Source organism: Gorilla gorilla, chromosome 19, assembly GCF_029281585.2.
Source record: "Gorilla gorilla gorilla isolate KB3781 chromosome 19, NHGRI_mGorGor1-v2.1_pri, whole genome shotgun sequence".
NCBI classification, from domain to species: Eukaryota; Metazoa; Chordata; class Mammalia; order Primates; family Hominidae; genus Gorilla; species Gorilla gorilla.
In genome coordinates this window covers 110,733,315-110,751,650 of record NC_073243.2, presented here as the reverse complement: position 1 = coordinate 110,751,650, position 18,336 = coordinate 110,733,315, and the positions used below count along the sequence as shown (strand labels likewise).

The window sequence follows — 18,336 nt, the reverse complement described above, 5'->3', positions numbered from 1 at the left end:
GAGTTTAAGGCAGGCCTGGGCAACATGGCAAGACCCCACTTTACAAAAAATTTTTAAAAATTAGCTGGATGTGGTGTCACATACCTGTAGTCCCAGCTACTTGGGAGTCTGAGGCAGGAGGATTGCTTGAGCCCAGAAGGTCAAGGCTGCAGTGAGCTGTGATCATACCACTGCACACTCCAGCCTGGACAACAGAGTGAGATCCTGTCTCTAAAAAGGAAAAAGATAAATGGATAAACAAAACATGATATATCCATACAATGGAATTGAAATATTATTTGGCCTTAAAAAGGAATGAAATTCTGGTTCTGAAATTCTTCAATAAACCTTGAAGACATATGCTAAGGAAAATAAGCCAGTCACAAAAAAATAAGTGATTCTACTCAGAGGAGGGACCTAGAGTAGACAAATTCACAGAGACAGAAAGTAGAATGGTAGCTGCCAGGGGCTGCAGTGAGGGAGGATGGGGACTTAGTATTTAATGGGGACAAAATTTCAGCTTTGGAGGAGAAGAAAGTTCCAATGGATGATGGTGATGGTTGCACAACATGTGATTGTACCTAATGCCACTGAACTGTGCACTGAAAAATGGCCAAGGTGGTAAAAGCAATGCTACGTATAGCTTACCACAATAGCCCCCCAAGAAGGCAAAATACTTTTGTGTAAAGCCCAAGCTGAATCACTGCCAGCAAGTCTACGCTATGAGAAATGTTAAAGGAAATTCTTTAGATGGAAGGAAGATGGTCTTAAATGGAAACCCCAATCTACATACAGGATCGGACAACACTAGAGATGGTGCCTATGCAGGTAAATATAAAACATTTCTTTGTTAGATTTATTTAAAATGTAAATGCTTAAAGCAGAAATAACAGCAAGGTATCATGGAGTTGATACATATTGTAGAAATAAAATCTATGACAACAATTGCACGAAGGATGTGAGGAAAACAGAAGTCTACTGTTGTAGGCCCTTCTGTTCTGTGAAACGGTATCATGTCACTTGAAGGTCAGTGTTGTAAACCCTATAAAATCCACGAAGAAATGAAAACAGAAAGCTACAGTTTATTAGCTAATAGTGTTGATAAAATGAAAGCCTAAAAAATTAATTCAAAACAGGGAATAAATAGAGGAAACAAGAAACAAAGAAGAGAGGGGGCAAAAAATTAGCACAATGAAAGACTTAAAGCCAGCCATGCTGACAATTATTGAATGGAAACTCTAATTAAAAAACAGAGATTGTCATATTGGATAAAAAGCACAACCAACTCGATGGTGTCTACAATAAATCCGTTTTATATATAATGACACATATAGTTTAAAAATAAAAGGCTGGAAAAGATAATACCACACAAACAGTAATCATACAAAAGTTGGGGTGGCCATATTACTACCAGACAAAGTAGACTTCAGAATGAGAAATCTAACCCAGAAGGATAGTTCAAATGGTAAAGCGGTCAATTCAAAGACTAATAATAATAAACATGTATGCACTTCATAGCAGAGTTTCAAAATACGTGAATGAAGCAAATACTGATAGAAGTGAAAAGAAATAGATAAATCTACAATTATAGTTGAGATTTCAGTACCCCTTTTTCAGTAACTGATAGAGCAAGTAGACAGAAAACCAGTAAGGATGTAGAAAACCTGAAAAACACAGTGACCTAACATGACCTCTCTGACATTTATGCAACTCTCCAACCAAAGACAGCAGAATACATATTCTTTCTAGGTGCATGTGGAACATTCACCAGTGTAAACCATCTAGTAGGTCGTAAACAAGTCTCAATATATTTTAAAATATTAAAGATGTATAAGCATATCATCTTGCCAAAACAGAATTAAATTAGAAATCAATAACAAAAATATCTAGCAAACCTCCAAATATTTCAAATTAAACAACAAACTTCTAAAAATGCCCTGTTAGTCAAATAGAAATCAAAAGAAAGATTAGGAAATACTTTGAACTGAATGAAATGAAAACACAGCATATCAAACTTTGTGGGATGCAGCTAATGCAGTCCATTTGAGGCAAATTAATAGCTTTAATTTATACCTTTATAATTTATATTGGGCAGTGTCGATAAGTATTTATGGAAGTGGGGAAACTGTAAACTGGTCAGAGTTATGTGGTCCTGTGTTGGGGTTTTGAAATGAAAACGCAGCATATCAAATGTGTGGGATGCAGCCAATCAATAATCTCCAGGTTCCTACAAGGAAGGGTTCCTTTCATTTCTCTCCAGGAACCATTTCTGCCACCTCCCTCTGGTGGGTGGGCTGCTGCCCAAGAAGGAAGTGGCAATGCAGGAAGGCTGGCTGGGACCCCTGGGGGCCAGGGGTGCCAGCAACTCCCACAGGATACATTTCATTTGCCAGCCCTGAGGAACACTGGGTGCAGGAGCCAGCACTGCACACGGCATTCATGGCACATGGAGGAAGCACTGTCAGTGGGGCAGCTCAGCAGTCTTTTCTGACTTAGGGCCCAGAAGACACGGCCAGCCTCTCACCCAGGCCTCATGGTTACTTCCTGAGGACCTGTAGTAAAAATGCACGATAAAGCCCTTTCAGATCTACTCTTGCTAACATCTTAGTTGTCAAATTTATGACACGGCATGTTTCGTACATTGTGTAGGAAACTCAATGCCTTTTGTGGTTACTGACAAAGTCAGGCATGCCCATTATCTAGGACAAAGAGCTGCACTGTCACACATCACAGCCACTCTGGCCTTTATGGCCTTTCACAGTGAGACATCCACTCCCTGATTACATGCGCTGGCAGGAACCTGACATCCTTTGTCCAGTGATCTGCTTTATAAAGCAGGTTTGAAATCCAGAAAACCCCTGGCAGACCTGAGCACATTACGACTGTCCTCCCTGCTCCCCAAGAGTCACTGGAGCCTGTTTCAGGGGACCCTCAGTCCCACTGGTGGGAAAATCACCTTCAGAAGGTGTGGGAGGAGTGCCAAGCACCTCAGTGCCTTGGGTCATTAATCATTTGTGAATTGATCTTAAACCTTCTCCAACTCCCCACGTCTGCTCTTGAGCTGCCGCCAGCTAAAGTGTACCACATGCCAGTGCGGACAGGGCTTCTGAGTGAAGGGCTGGGCACCTTTCTGTTTCCTTCCTTCCTTCCAGACTGAGAACTTCCAAATAGACTTCGCTAGTCTGATCGTTTAAAATAATAACACGTGTTCTTTCCTTCTAGCATTCTTAACAACGAATCACTGGACTAATCACTACACTAAGCTTTCCTCTCCAATTCTGTTATCTGAACATCACTTCAATGAGTCAACATTTCCCACACTGCCCAAACAAAAGGAAGGCAGTCCCCACATGGCAGCACTTGGCAGCTTTTTTTTTTTTTTTAATTTTATTTTATTATTATTTTTTTTAAATTATACTTGGCAGCTTTAACAGGGCGTTGGGTACCGGGAACTCTCAGGCTCTTGCCCCAGTGGCACCTCTGCGGCCACTGCCCCTGGCTCTGTGTGCCCCCCACTTTCTCCTGCTGTCCCCTCTCTTTGATCACATGCTAACCCTGAGAGCTGGGCACACAGCAAGAGCACATGCAGCCCAGGCCTGGGGTGTTCATAGAGTGTTTAATTAGGGAAATGTAGGTGTGAACAGGCCATCCACACGCAATGGGAGTTTTCTCCCTCGAGAATGTTAAAATCTACTTGGACAAATGGTGTGACTGTGCATTATTTGGACGATTTTATCATTTCCCGCTTGCCTGTCACCCACGAGAGTCCTGCCCAGACCCTCCCACGACCTTGCCTGCAGCTGCGCTTCCTATGGCGATGCTCGTCCAAGTGTCTTCAGGCAAACAGCCAGGACTCATCCCGGGTGCATCTTCTCTCCCGCCTGCCCCACCTTCTGAAACCAGCCCTCCTCCCATGAGCGTCTTCCTGGCGCCCCAGCCTGGACTCTCTCTCCTCCTGCTGGGTACTTGGTGAGCCACTCTCTCCCATCGTGGCACCGTCCTCCTCAGAGTTCGTCACTCTTGTCCAACTCCCAAACCACAAGAAAGGCCCACACAACGCTCACCCCACGCGACCCATGGTCTTCCTCATGCTCTAAGAAAAACGCCGGGTGGCCCCCCAAAACCTGCCTCCACCCCGGCTCCTCACCTCCGAAGCCAGTCCCGGCAATATGCTTCCATGCCCGAGGAGGAATTCTAGAACCAAGCACTTGGGTTCTGAATATCTGAGTGCAGAGCAGTTTGAGAGACCGAACGCCTGCCCACCATGAGAACTGGTCCCTTTCCGGCAGCATCAGCCCTACTTTCTCCAAGCCACACCCTCCGGCCTGCCCGAAGGCTCCATCTCAGCCATCTCGGACAAGACCCCCAGGAGAGGGCGAAGGTCCCTTCCTTGCAGGAAAAGACCTCAGTGATGTCTGTTGATACGGTTTTCAGATATAGAAAGCATCTCCCTGGGAGGCTGTGCACCCCGAAGGTGCCCTTGCAGACCAGGACCAAAGCTCTCGGGGATGATCCTCCCCCAGCAGAGGCGAGGTGGGGGCTTCTCTGCTCACCTCCCGCCTGGCTGTTCCTATCACCGTGACTTGTACAAACATAACATGAGATGCTTCATTTGCTTTCAAGCTCCCTGTTTTCTGACTCAAAACCGATTTTGCAAAGGCACCTACTGGCTGTTAAAACTGGAATTATTCTTATTGGTCAAAGTTCCTTTTCCTACCTTGAAGTGGACTCATTTTGGCATATAAACGTGAATAAGATGCGTCTAACTAGGCAAGCGAGCCCCCCAAACAGCAGCGCCCTGGCTGACGGGAAACACTGGATCTGGGGAGAATCACGCAGGCGTCCTCTCCTCCTCTCCAAAACGGCGGCTGAGTCGAAGAGTCCGCCTGTCAGAACGGCGACCCGGCACAAGGCCCCAGGCCCGGCTGGCGAGGGCAGGAAGATGTGGATGGCACCTGCCGGGTCCGGATTCTGGGAGGGGCCCAGGGGAAACAGGGAACCCCTGGGTGTCAGTAACGGCCCTTCCAGGCTGGGCCAGGCCATTGGTGATGAGGGAGGGCCAGCAGGAGCTGGCACGGGGCCCAAAAGGACTTCATGGGAGACATCGGGGTCCAGGAAAGCAGGTGCTGCAGGTGGATGGTGAGGGGCGGGCCTGGCCTGGGTGGACAGTGAGGGACGGGCCTGGATGGGGTGGACTGTGCGGGTTGGGGCTGGCCCGGGTGGACTGTATGGGTTGGGCCTGGCTGGGATGGACAGTGAGGATCAGGCCTGGCCGGGGTGGACAGTGAGGGATGGGCCTGACCAGGGTAGACAGTGTGGGTTGGGTCTGGCCGGGGTGGACAGTGAGGGATGGGCCTGACCAGGGTAGACAGTGTGGGTTGGGTCTGGCCGGGGTGGACGGTGTGGGGTGGGCCTGGCCGAGGTGGACAGTGAGGGAGGGGCCTGGCCGGGGTGGACCATGAGGGGTGGGCCTGGCCGGGGTGGACGGTGTGGGGTAGGCCTGGCCGAGGTGGACAGTGACGGAGGGGCCGGGCTGGGGTGGACTTTGTGGTTTGTGCCTGGCTGGGGTGGACGGTAAGGGTTGGGCCTGGCTGGGGAGGACTGTGCAGGTCAGGCCTGGCCAGGGCAAAGGGAGAAGGAGACAGAGACCCAGGAGGCTGCTGGACATGGGATACGCTGGCATGGGAGGTGGAAAGAGGCCCAGAGACAGAAATAAAGCCGTGCAGGTAAACAACAAAACAAAGTCTTGTGAAAAGCAGACGGCTGGGTCACCCTGGAGACAGAGGCTGCCTACTGAAGCCAGAGACTTCTTGCGCAGTGACACCCAGAAAGTTATCTTTTCTGGAGAGGGCAAGGGCCGGAGTGAGGCAGTTCGGCCCCATGCTATGCACAGAGAAAGGGTAGGAAGGAAGGGAGCCCAGACATGGGGCTGACTCACTCCAGAGGCACCACTGTAGCTCCCAGAGACTGGAGCTTGCCCACCTTCTGCACAGGGTCTGCTGTGTTCCCCATCAGCCCCCTACCGCCCTGAGCTGCTGCTGGGAGCAGCCAAGGGAGCTGCTCAGTGCCCCATCCTTGCTGAGGGCTCGCCCTACAGGAGCTTTGCTGAGCTCCTGGAGACCACCACAGTGATTCAGAAATGTGCCCCTCCAGAGCACTAAAGGGATGGAGTGCAGGAACAGATTCCCCCTCCCCGCACCCTGGGAGTCAGCAAGGGCTGGTGTCCAACCAAGGGGCTACCATGGGGGACCTGGCTGCGCCATCTCTCCCGTTCCCGAGGACCCGACTCCCACTTACTCAAAGTACTCGGCAGCAGGTGTGGTCCCAAAAGTGTCGTTGAGGCCCGAGCTGTCACCACTGGAGTCACCAGGATGGGCATCCGAGCAGTTGGGGCTGTTCCAGGAGTTGTTGCAGTGGATCCAGGGGAGCTCCGTGGTGAAGGAGGAGAAGAGATAGTGCAGCGCCCAGGCGATGATGACGTTGTAGAAGAAGCCGACATACAGTGAGATGAGGATGACCGTGAAGCCCACACCTAGCGGGAAGGGGGAGGCCATGGAGCCCACGCAGGTGGAGCACAGAGCCACCATCAGCAACGTGTCCCTTCCACCTCCCCTCACGGGAGACATTACCCTGAGCCCACAACTCCTGGACAGCCCTGATGCCAGACAGCATCTTCAAACATGCAGGGGAAGGCCCGTGAAAGGCTTGAGACCAGATTTCACGCTGTGACCACAGAGAAGAAGCTGCCCACTCCCCAAAACCATGCACTCCTACACAAGGACTTTCAGGGTGTCTCTGAGGGACATCCAGAGCCAGCAAGGTCACCCAGAGCTATGGCGAGTATCCAGGGCCACCCTTATGCACCCAGAGACCCCCAGGGACACCAAGGTCACCCCCAGCCACATATGGTCATCCATCCCCACCACAGCCATTCAGGATCCGTAAGAGTCATCCAGGATCATTGAGGCCATCTAGGGGGTACTCTGGGTGACCCAGGGCAACCCAACTCATGGTTAACCGGGGCTATCAGGCCCATGTGAAACCATCAGAATCATCCACGGCCACCCAGAAGCACCCAGGGCTACCTAGGGAACCCATGCAAATAGGGCCATCAAAGGTCGTCTAGGGTTACCCAGGAACACCCAGTGTCTCCCAGAGCCATCAAGACTGCCAATAGTCACTAAGGGACACCTGGGGTCCTTGACAGCCATCCACAGTCACCAGGCTCATTCAGGACTATGGAGGGCACCCAGGACCACACATGGCCACCCAGGCTAATCCAGGGCCACTTTGAGTTGCAAAGGGCCATCCGTGGCCATCCACAGCCATCTCCATTCATCCACAACTATCCACGGTCAGCTATAGCCATCCTCAACCATTCATGGCCATCCACGGCCATCCACATCCATCCACAGCCATCCACAACCATCCATCCATCCACAGCCATCCACAGTCATCCATGGCCATCCACATCCACCCCTGGCCATCAACAACAATCCACTGGCATTCACAACCATCCACAGCCATCTACAGACATCCACAACTATCCACGGTCATCCATAGCCATCCACAACCATTCATGGCCATCCACATCCATCCACGGCCATCCACAACCATCCATCCATCCACAACCATCCACAACCATCCACAGCCAACCACAACCATCCACATCCATCCACAGCCATCCATAGTCATCCATGGCCGTCCACAACCTCCCACATCCACCCGGCCATCCACAACAATCCATTGCCATTCACAACCATCCACAGCCATCTACAGACATCCACAGCCATCCACAGCCATCTGCATTTGCCCATAACTATATACGGCCACCCATGGCCATCCACAGCCACCCATGGCCATCCAGAGCCATCCATAGCCATCTATGGCCATCTGTGGCCATCTATAGCTGCTCATGCCTCTCCTGCAAGACTACTTAGAAGAGTCATCTGAGCTCATTTACGGTCATGTGGAGCCATCCAAGGTCACACTACCCGTGCATGACCATCCAGGGTTTCCTAGAATCACCCAGGGCCACATAAGACCACCAGGGTCCACCCAGGGCAGGTAAGATCATCCAGGGCTTCCTTGGGCCACCCAGAGCCTTGCATGACTATGAAGGACTACTCAGAGCCATGTTTGACCTTCCAAGGCCTTCCAGGGCCATGCAAGACCATCAAGGACCAGCCAGGGCCATCCATGGCCGTGCAATGCCATCCAGGGTCTTTTAGAGTGTCCTTTCCAGGATCACAGACCTGGAATTTGGGATCCATCATTTATGGGGTCTCCTGGTAAACTGGAACAGAACTCAGTGGTCAGCAGTCTTTGGAGTGGTGTCAGCCTGACTGGTGGGCAGATGGGCCTGGTGGTCCGATGACTTCCTCCTTGTTCACTGCTGGATGGGCACCATCACATTCTTGCTACTGGGGTTCACTTTACTAAGCTCCAGGAAGAATTTTTTTCATTTCCACATTTCTTCTCAGTTTACTGACATGATTAGTTTGGGTACAACTTTGATTTACTTTATTAAAACCCAGTAGGCGCCATGCCCTGTCTTGCCTGTTCATGGCCGGGGTAGGAGGATACCTTCAAGGTGACTTTTGCAGGGAGTGGCCTGGGTTGCTTTTTATAGTCTCAATCCTTAGGAGAAGCTGTTCTCATGCTCAGGGAACCTCAGTAAATTTCTCTTCCTACCTTGAAAGCAAAAAGAAGACTCAAAACTTTGTTTTAAACAGATCTAAGATCAGGAGTGCCGGTAATCCCTCTTGGAAAGCATGCTCAGTAGTGGTGATGATGAAAGCCAAGCTGCTGCCTTTGGAAGGTCTTCTCCTATGTGGATCTGGTCCATATTAAATAATTCTGTATTGCAGTCTGTCACGGATTGCCTTTGGAAGGCCTTCTCCCACGTGGATCTGGTCCATATTAAATAATTCTATATTACCGTCTGTCCGGAGTCCCTTAGGAGAGAGGCTGGGTTGTGATCCACAGTGAACTCACCCAGGCAGCCAGGTTGGGAGCCACACTGTCGGTGAGCCACATTGTTTCCAGAGAGCACTGTGGAGGGTTTTCCATGGTGGTAACTGACAATGGATGCCCAATTTGAAAATTTTGCAAGGTTAAAACTTTCTGTATCAAGTCCTTAGCTTGAAACCCTGGGAAGTCCTTGATCAAACAACACCAGAGTGGATCCCAATCCAGAGTCCGAAGGAAGGGCTGACTGTACCCTGGGTCCTTCCAGAGCCACTGCTTTTGTTTCCTGCCCTGCACCACAGATTGGCAGGGCCACCATGGGATCATGACGTCACCATGGCCACTGTGCATGACATCACCATTGGCCACACTGGCTGACACGGCTCCCAGAGCAAATGGGCCTGCTCTGATCCATGGGACAGTGCAGCTCCCACACCAGAGTCCCCCTTACCAAGAGGACCCCTCCTGGTTGTGGATGCTTCCCTGGGTACCTGGGTGAGGAAACAGCCTTGAACGGTGGTGGCCAGTCCCCTCCTGGATGCTTCCCTGGGCACCTGGGTGAGGAAATGGCTCCCTTGAACAGTGGTGGCCACTGTCAGCACTGGCCAGGCATTTGGTTGCTCCAAGCCCTGCCCTTCAGGAAGGCAGAGCCCCTGACCTGGGCCACTAACGTGTAGCCCCTCACCAACCAGCCAACTTCACCACAAGCTCCTCAAGCTCACTGAAGGCCCAGACACAGGAAACCCACTACCCTGTTTGCTACAGAACCTTCTAGTGATCTCTGCTCATGACATCACTGTGGGCTCCAGATGAAGCTTCACCTGACATATTTCTTAAACACCATTTAGTGACACGGGAGGCTGTCTCCCCAAGGAGGTGGCAGGCAAAGTCCCTGCTCGCGTTTCCAGGGAAAACATTCATGAGAACATGGTGCTTCCCTTCCCTCCTGTCTGACTCCCAGGAAGCTCGGCGCTAAGTGTGAATTTCAAGCATAGCTTTTAAGGTCCATTTCCTTAAATTTATTTTTGCTTAGTACCTTTCTTTTTTTATTAACCTTGTGTGTAGTTTGTTTTGTGTTTGAGAAATCACACTAAAATATGATTGACTATAAAATATTTTATATTCAATACAATCGAATGGTGGGGTTTCCAGGGCGTCTGTAAAATGGGGTTGCCCTTGGCAATGAAACCGAAACCTGACAAACAGAAGCTGGCTGAGGGTCGTGCCTGCAAATGGTGCTTCGCCCACCAGAGCACGGCCACCCTGCCCCACCCCTGAACACCAGTACACCCCAGGGCACCCACGAGAGCTGGCTTCAGGAGAGGGCGTTGTCAACGCATGCACGGATCCCGCTGGAGGAAGCCTCTGGTGGAGCAGCCCCTCCACACCTCACAGGAGGCATCAAGCAGGTCTTTGGAAGAAAGACGGGAGAGGGCCGGGCACGGTGGCTCACTCCTGTAATCCCAGCACTTTGGGAGGCCAAGGCAGGCGGATCATGAGGTCAGGCAATCGAGACCATCCTGGCTAACACGATGAAACCCGTCTCTACTAAAAATACAAAAAATTAGCGGGGCGTGGTGGCATGCACCTGTAGCCCCAGCTACTTGGGAGGCTGGGGCAGAAGAATCGCTTGAACCCGGGACGCGCAGGTGACAGTGAGCCAAGATCGCGCCTTTGCACTCCAGCCTGGTGACAGAGCGAGATTCCGTCTCACAAAAAAAAAAAAAAAAAAAAAAAGAAAAGAAAAGAAAGGGGAGAGGACGCCTCTCTGTGTCAGTCTGGGTGTCTTTAGTATGTGCTTGCTGTGTGTGCGTGTACCAGAGAGACAGAGAGGAGAAGAGACAGAACAGGAGAGACAGAGAGGAAAGGAGGGAGAGAGACAGAGACACAGGGAGAGGGAAAGAGAGCGAGGGGAAGGGAGGAGAGGGAGAGTTTTAAAGACCCACCTCTCAGGACCCTGGGGTGCACTGTGGGGCTGAAGGCCCCAGAGGCCCCTCTGGCTGTGGTGCCCATCCCAAGCTGCTCTGGCGAGACTATGGGAAATGCACGTGAGTCATGGCCGCCGAGCAGCTGGGCCTCACCATGAACTCCGCCCTCTGGCTTTCAAGGGTGGATCTTGGCTCCCAGTTAGGAGCAGGGAGCAGCTCGCAGGTCTGCAGGAGGGGAAGGGCCAGGAACAACCAGGCTTCCTGGAGAGCTGGCTTCATTTCCCCATGGAATTGCCACTTGCTCAGGGCTGGATGGCCTTTTAGCTCCACAATGATTGTTGTGGGCACTTTAGCTGATGTCTTAATTTACCACGTGGCACTTCTATTCAATGAGACATGAAAACGCATGCATTTTTATTAACCAAATTTTTAAAAAGGACAAAGGCACATGTATCAGGGTGCCGGGGGTGCATGGTGTACATCTGATTTCATAAGCAGTGTCAGTCTCCTCTACACTGGCGTCCTGAGCTTGACAGGTAGACAGAACAAACCGGACGCTGGCACCGGAACCTGCAGCGTTACCGAGATTCAACAACTCAAGGTATCTCGTCTCTAAAAAGAAGTCCAGCTTTCTTGCACTGATTCCTCTATCCCTTTGTGGGTCGAACAGTTCACTTTCTGTGATTTGCAATTTTCCTTCCTCACCAGGACTAGGTGAGTGTGAACAAGCTCTTCCCAAGATCCGCCCGCAGGGCCACGAGCCTTCCTTCCTGTGGCCACACTTTGCAGCCCTCCTCTGGGACTAGTCTTCAGAACGAAGCTGGTGGCATGGGATGTGGGATTGTGGGCACAGGGGCTGTGACACAGAGGAGACGACTGCCCAGCTTACCCTGGCTGTGCATTGTGGAGAACACGATGATATGCCCACATCCGCCGGCTGCATTTCTTCAGAACGAGGTGCCACTGCTCACGCTGATGGAAGTCAGAGGTTCTCTACTAGCCCAAGTCGAGCTGGTGCTCTGAAATTCTTAGAAATTGCTTCTTGACATTTTATGGACTACACCATGAAGACCCACAACGGCAGCTTTGTTGGTGAACATCCTTTCTGTGTGACAGACAGAAGGAAATGAGCTCTTATCTGCGGACCCACAGGTCCCTTTTTCTCCTGCCCTCCTCACCTGAATCCTGCATGTGAAGAGGTGATTTAACTTGCTCCAACACCAGGCTCACTGGCAGGAGTGGGGCACAGGGCTGTGCCATGTAAGACACTTGTGACAGACTCCAGGGTGGCTCTTGAAAATCCAGCAAAGCACAGTTGGATCCCGCTGCAGCCTGTGCCAGAGCACAATGTCATCTTTCCTCAGTTTCCCCTACCCCAGTGGGCCGGCTTCATCTCTGACTCAGCATCCCAAGGCTCTGAGCCCTCAGATACTCTCCAACACGGACCACGGTGCAAGCTCAGCGTCGCTTATGACTGCAGGCTCAGAGGCAGCATTCCTCTCTGAAACACATCCGTGCCGCTGGCCAGGGCCAGGGAGGACACAGGTAACGCGTGTGTGTCTTGAACTGTTAGCCTGGGTTCACCGCAATGCCGGATTTGACACGCGCACCTGTCTGTCTGTAACAACAGGCCTGGGTCTTCCGTTAGCTGCTGCATTCTTCCACTGGGGACCTGATATCAGGGACCTGACGACGAGGACGGAGGCATGTTCTGAGCAATTCTTGTACGGTTTGAATTCTACCTGCAGATCCCGCCAAGGGGTCGTCTGGCACCAGTGCATGCCCAAAGCATCTGTCTCTCACTCTGAAGATGTGTGTGGGGTGGGGGTGGGTGTGGGGGTGGGGAGGGAGGCCTCTTTTTGTAGCTCCATTTCAGTGCAGTCCAGTGAATGTGGAGCCCAGGAAGAAATTACTAAAGTCATAAGATTCACTAAGCAGCCCATTAAGAACGAATGAGTCTCGTGCCTGGGAAGAGCCATCACACCTGTCCGGTCTCAGCATTTCCACGGCTGCGAGACTGACTTCTCCTCCTGGAGCCTGACCTCAGCAGCTGTGAAATGCCATCTGTTCCCTCTCCTAAGGGAGGTCAGCGGCTCGCCTCTGAAGGCCCACCCCTGACCCATTGGTAATGCGTCCTGGGGCCGTGCTGGGCTCGGCTGTCTTCTAAACACACAGTTTTCCCAGAACTTCTATGAGTATCCAGAGGCTGACCTTCTAGTAGTCATTTTCTTAATGCCAATTTTCTGAGTGGTGCCTCTGAGTAAATGCCTGAATCCTCCCTGAACCACCAGCCCCTGAGAGGTGGCTTTGGCCCACTGGGCAAGTGTGACCTGCGTGCAGGGATTGGGGAGTCAGAAACATCTGGGATCAAATCCCACTCTGCTCTGATGGGGACACCAGGGGGAACGACCCCAGCCCCCTGGTCCTCAGCATCTGCATCTCCAACACAGAGACATAGTGCGTGCCCTTCCCGGGGTCTCATGAATATGGAGTCAGAAATGCCGGGAGAGGGCTTGGTGCTGGGCAGGCCACTTGCACTCAACACGAGGTGTGTCCATTTCATGGTGCCAGAGCAGGACACCAGCAGCCGGAAAGGTTCAGTGACAACTGGATGGATCAATAGCTAGTAGATAGGTGGATAGGTCGATAGGTGGATGGATGGATGAATCCATACATAGATGAATGGATGGATGGATGGAACAGTGGATAACAGATGGATGAATGGATAGATCAATAGATAGAAGATGGATGGATGGATAGATCCATAGATAGATGAATGGATGAATGAATGGATGGATGGATAAATAGATGGATCAATAGATAATGGATGGATGGATGGATGATAGATCCATAGATAGATGAATGGATGGATGAATGGATGGGTGGATGAATGGATTGATAGATAGGTGGATGGATCAAAAGAAAATAGATGGATGAATGGGTAGATGACAGATGGGTGAATAGATGATTGATAGATAATAGATAGACAGAATTGTGGGATGTGTCCCTCCCCCAAGTTCATCTGTTGAAGTTCTAACCCCCCAAACCTCAGAATGTGACTTTATTTAGAGACAAGGTCTTTACAGAGGTGATCAAGTTAAGTGAGGTCATTAGGGTGTCCCTAATCCAACAGGACTTCTGGCCTCATAAAAAGGGGGAATTTGGTTACAGAGATATGCATAGAAGCATGCAGTATAAAGAGGCACAGGGAGAAGACAATCTCTGAGCCAAGGAGAGAGGCTAGAACAGATGCTTCCTCACAGCCTCGGAAGAAATCAACCCTACAGACACCTTGATCTTGGGCTTCCAGCCTCCAGAGCTGTGAGACAATAAACGTGTGCCTTTTAAGCCTCCTAGTTTGTGTCATTTGTTACAGCAGCCACAGGAAACAGACACAGATAGATGATGATGATAGATGGATGGATTAGGTAGATAGGTAGATAGATGGGTGAATGATTGATATAAAGACCAATAATAAAGACAGATAATGGATAGATAGATAACAGATGACTGATGGATGGACGGATGGATGATAGGTAGATGGCAGATCCATAGATAGACATGTGTTTTATCTTAACTACATTTTAGCATCTTGACAAAGTAACACCACAAATGAATTGCAGGACCCTCACCTAGAGCAAGGGAATGAACTATCCAGTCCTTGTCGTCACAGATCTTTAAGGTGGGACCCAAGTTCAAGTGGCGTGTGCCATGCCTGTGTCTTAGCAAAGCAGGGCTGGATGCCCATGATGCGGCTGGCTTGCTTTGAAAGCTCCAGCGTCACCACCATGATCCACGCTGTGCCAGGGTGAAGGGAGGCACCCACACATTACCTTTCAGTATGGGGCAGATCTTCCAGACACCAGCGGCCCCTTCCCTGTTGAACTGGCCGAGGGCCAGCTCCATGTAGAAAAGTGGCATCCCAGCAATGACCATGAAGAGCAGGTAGGGGACCAGGAAGGCACCTGCGGGGCAGAAAAGCACCTTGAGTTTGGGGCCTCGGAAGGGCCCATCTCTCCTCATGGGAGCTCGGGCGGCTACCCCAGTCAACCACCCATGTCCTGGCCCGACCGTTTCACCCTACTCTCCAACGGGAAGTCCCAGGCTAGGGTAGATGAGTCCCAAAGCCCGCCCTCCACTGCTGTCAGTGCCTGACACGTCCCTCCTGGATCCCCTTGTCATTGCGCACCCCGAGCCATGAAGTCAAACCCAAGAGCAGCACAGGGAGGCCCTGCCCATGCTCAGCGGTGCTCTAGGTACTATCCTTCCCCATGGTGGTTCGGGGTGCCCTTCCCTGGCCTGCGCCCCCCACTTTGCCCTGATCCTCTTTGCCTCTTGAGTTGTGAATCTGTGACCCCCCAACTCTGCCCCTGAGCTGAGTGGGCCCTGCCGTCCTGTCCCCAGCTTCTGGGGCCCTCAGAGGCTGCCCCTGTTGACTGTGGCTGAGGGTCTTTGCTGCCCCAGGTGCTGGGAGCCCCTCCAGGGTAAGGCCTAGTTCCTCTGAAACCTGCACCTCCCCCGCCCCCAGCACAAAGCCCAGGGAGCCCCGGTCTCAACCTCCTAAATTCCCTCTGCTCCCCTGGTCTGACTGGAGTGAGGGAGAGCTTTGCCACTCTCTCTCCTGGGGAAGGGGAGGCGGAGGCATGGGGCCCCTCAGCTCTGTCTTTGGGCAACTTCCTGTACCTGCTGAGGCCTCTGTCTTCCCCTCTTCAAGATGGGCATAAAAATGCCAGCCTCCTCCCAGGCATCCTGTGAGGCTTCCCCCCAAAATTCTTCCCCAGGCCTCCCTTCCCAGACCTAGCATAGAGGCCAATGAGGGAGGCCAGGCAGGGAGGCTGGGAGGCCCAAAGAGGCTCCTGGGAAGGGATCACCAATGTTCTTGGACATCCCAGGTGGCCCTGCCTCGATCTTCGCTTTCTGGCTCTGTGGCTGGGTTCTGGAGGGTGCAGGGGACACAGGCACTTTCCAGGGGCCTCCTCTGCCACTCCAGGCTCCAGGGCCTCCACATGCTTTGCAAAGGCTGCCAAAGTCAGCCACAGGCTGTTCTTTGGACCTTTGAGAATTTTCTTTCCAAAGCGAAAATAGCCTCTGGAAACAGGAGGCAGAGCCACGCTGCTCCGTCTGCCGCCCCCCACCCCCCAGCTTCTACGCTGGCCTCCCTTTCCTAAACTCTGAAATGCAGGCGTGGGACAAGGCAGCTCCGAGTCCTGCTCTATGGTTTTGTGACGTCCTCTGGGAAGATCTGCACCGGCCGTGAGCTCTCACACGGAGCTCCGTCTTCGTGCATGGGAACAGCTTTATCTTGTTTGGGTGCGTGCCTTGGCCCCGGCTGCCCCCATGACCCCCGCCCGGCCAGCGTGCTCAGGGAGGCTGAGATGGGACTTACCCCCGCCATTTTTGTAGCACAGGTAGGGGAACCGCCAGACGTTGGCCAGGTCCACAGCAAAGCCAATGACGGACAGGAGAAAGTCGATCTTCTTGCCCCAGGTCTCCCGATCCTGGGCCTCCACGGGGCTCTGCCGTGGGTTGGTGAGGGTGGAGCTGGTGAGCTGCACTCCGTTCTGCTCCTTGACAAGGATGAGCTCCACCTCCTTCGGGCCCATGGCATTGGGCTCCTTAGCCGGGGCCACCACGGAAGACATGAGTCCCACGGAGCATTTGCTCTTACTCATGGGCACACTGGGAGTTGAGGAATTCTGTGCTTCTTCCCTCTTGGTCTTCAGCCAATATGAAAAATAAACACACAACAGGAATGCAACAATTCAGCAGCCAGGGCAAGGGACGCGCCTGGTGTGGAGGGCAGAGCCCCGAGGCATTCACGGGCATTCCTCTGGGAAGGGATGGGTGCATTCCCAGCGCCAGAGATGGCACAGCTGGGGCACAGGAGCTGGGAAGTGCCAGCCCTCACCACAGGGCTGGGGCCCTGGCCCATGGAGGCCTCAGGACAGACACTCTGGTTTGCCCCTCCTTCCCCTGCACCCCTCCTCACTCCTATCAAAGTGCAATGCTGTGTGAGCTCTAGCGTGGCTTTCTAACCACAATGCATGGATATCACTTCCACCTTCCCCCACACTTCCAGAGAGCAATTTTACAATCTTCTAAGAGCATTCAATAATGTCTTTATGACTGTTCATCTGTATTCTTTTTTCTTTTTTTTCTTTTTTAACATGAGGTCTCGCTCTGTCACCCAGGATGGAATACAGTTGTGATTACAACTCACTGCCTCAACCTCCTAGGTTCAAGTGATCCTTGCACCTCAGCCTCCTGAGTAGCTGAGACTACAGATGTGCACCACAGCACTGGCTAAGTTATTTTTGTGTGTATTTTTTTTTTTTTTTTGTAGAGACAGGGTCTGACTATTGTTGCCAAGGCTGGTTTTGAACTCCTGGTCTCAAGCGATCCTCCTGCCTCAGCCTCCCAAAGTGCTGAGATGACAGGCATGAGCCACCAAGCCTGGGCTTGTATTGTTTATACTCAGTAATAAAGAGCAAAATTTATATAAGCAAAATCAGCCACTGTAAAGAGAGTTTAGACATAACCATCACAACTGCTTCCTCAAAAAGTGTCTGTACAAGCCACATCCACCTAGGGCAGGTGGCACCACCCCGTGTGAGAGAGCTGGGCGGACGATGGACAGGGCTTCATCGCGGGAACTAGCTCCTGGGCCAGCAGGGCAACCCGGGAAATCCCGTCCAAACGGCTACATAAACCCCCCTGCAACGCTGAGCAGGAGAGCAGGAGCGTCTACACCGCCCCAGCCAGGGCGACTCCTGGCATTTGGATCCAGCAGCAGCGTGTTTCAGTCGAGCGCACGCACACACAGACACACAGACACACACAGACTCACAAACACACATACACACACACACAGGCGAGCACATACACTTACACACATACACACTCACACACACACACACAGGTACGCACACACACACAATGACTGAAGCAGGGCGCAGGTGGAGGCTCTAACAGGCAACTTTCCCCGCATCCAAGTTTGCACAAAACCTCACCCATGAGATATCACGAGCTATGCCACGCACCCGGTGACAACCTCAACCGGCACGACCCCTCCGATGGGTGAAACACCCGACGAAGGGGTTCCGCGGCGCGAGCAGGAGGCCGCGTTGGGAGAGGGCGTCGGGTGCGGAGCTCGCGAGTCTCCGGCAAGCCGCCGCCGCCCTGGGGCCACCTGACCCCGCTCCTGAACGCGGGGCCTCAGAGGCGAGTTTTGGGTCTACACAGCAAAATGTGGCCCGTTAGAAAGCGTCCTTCTTCACCGTGCCCAGAACAAGAAGCGGCGCTGCCTGGCGAGTCCTCACCCGGCCTCCCAGCCCTGCCCAGAGCACCAGCGCGCAGCCCGCGCCCGCCACCACCCCCAAAACAGACAAAGCCCCCGCGAGATGGAGCGGCGGTGTACAAAACCCACTCCGATCGGATCTGGGATGCGCCGCACCCCTAG

The 18,336-nt window shown here is 52.3% G+C and overlaps 1 protein-coding gene across 4 annotated transcripts in view; it reads right to left on the bottom strand.

The window, feature by feature from the left end:
• Nucleotides 1–18,336, bottom strand: part of SLC6A3 (solute carrier family 6 member 3) — a 54,889-nt gene that overhangs the window by 34,750 nt on the left and 1,803 nt on the right. For 3 of the 4 annotated variants that reach the window (XM_055367012.2, XM_055367011.2, XM_055367015.2), the window contains exons 2-4: nt 16,264–16,594; nt 14,711–14,842; nt 6,277–6,511 (exon numbers count right to left, since the gene is read on the bottom strand). In XM_055367012.2, coding sequence (XP_055222987.1) covers nt 6,277–6,511; nt 14,711–14,842; nt 16,264–16,549 — 653 coding nt within the window. In that variant the 5' untranslated portion in view covers nt 16,550–16,594. Of the gene's footprint in view, nt 1–6,276; nt 6,512–14,710; nt 14,843–16,263; nt 16,595–17,887; nt 18,204–18,336 lie in introns of those variants that run through there. The other variant, XM_055367013.2, reaches the window with a different exon arrangement.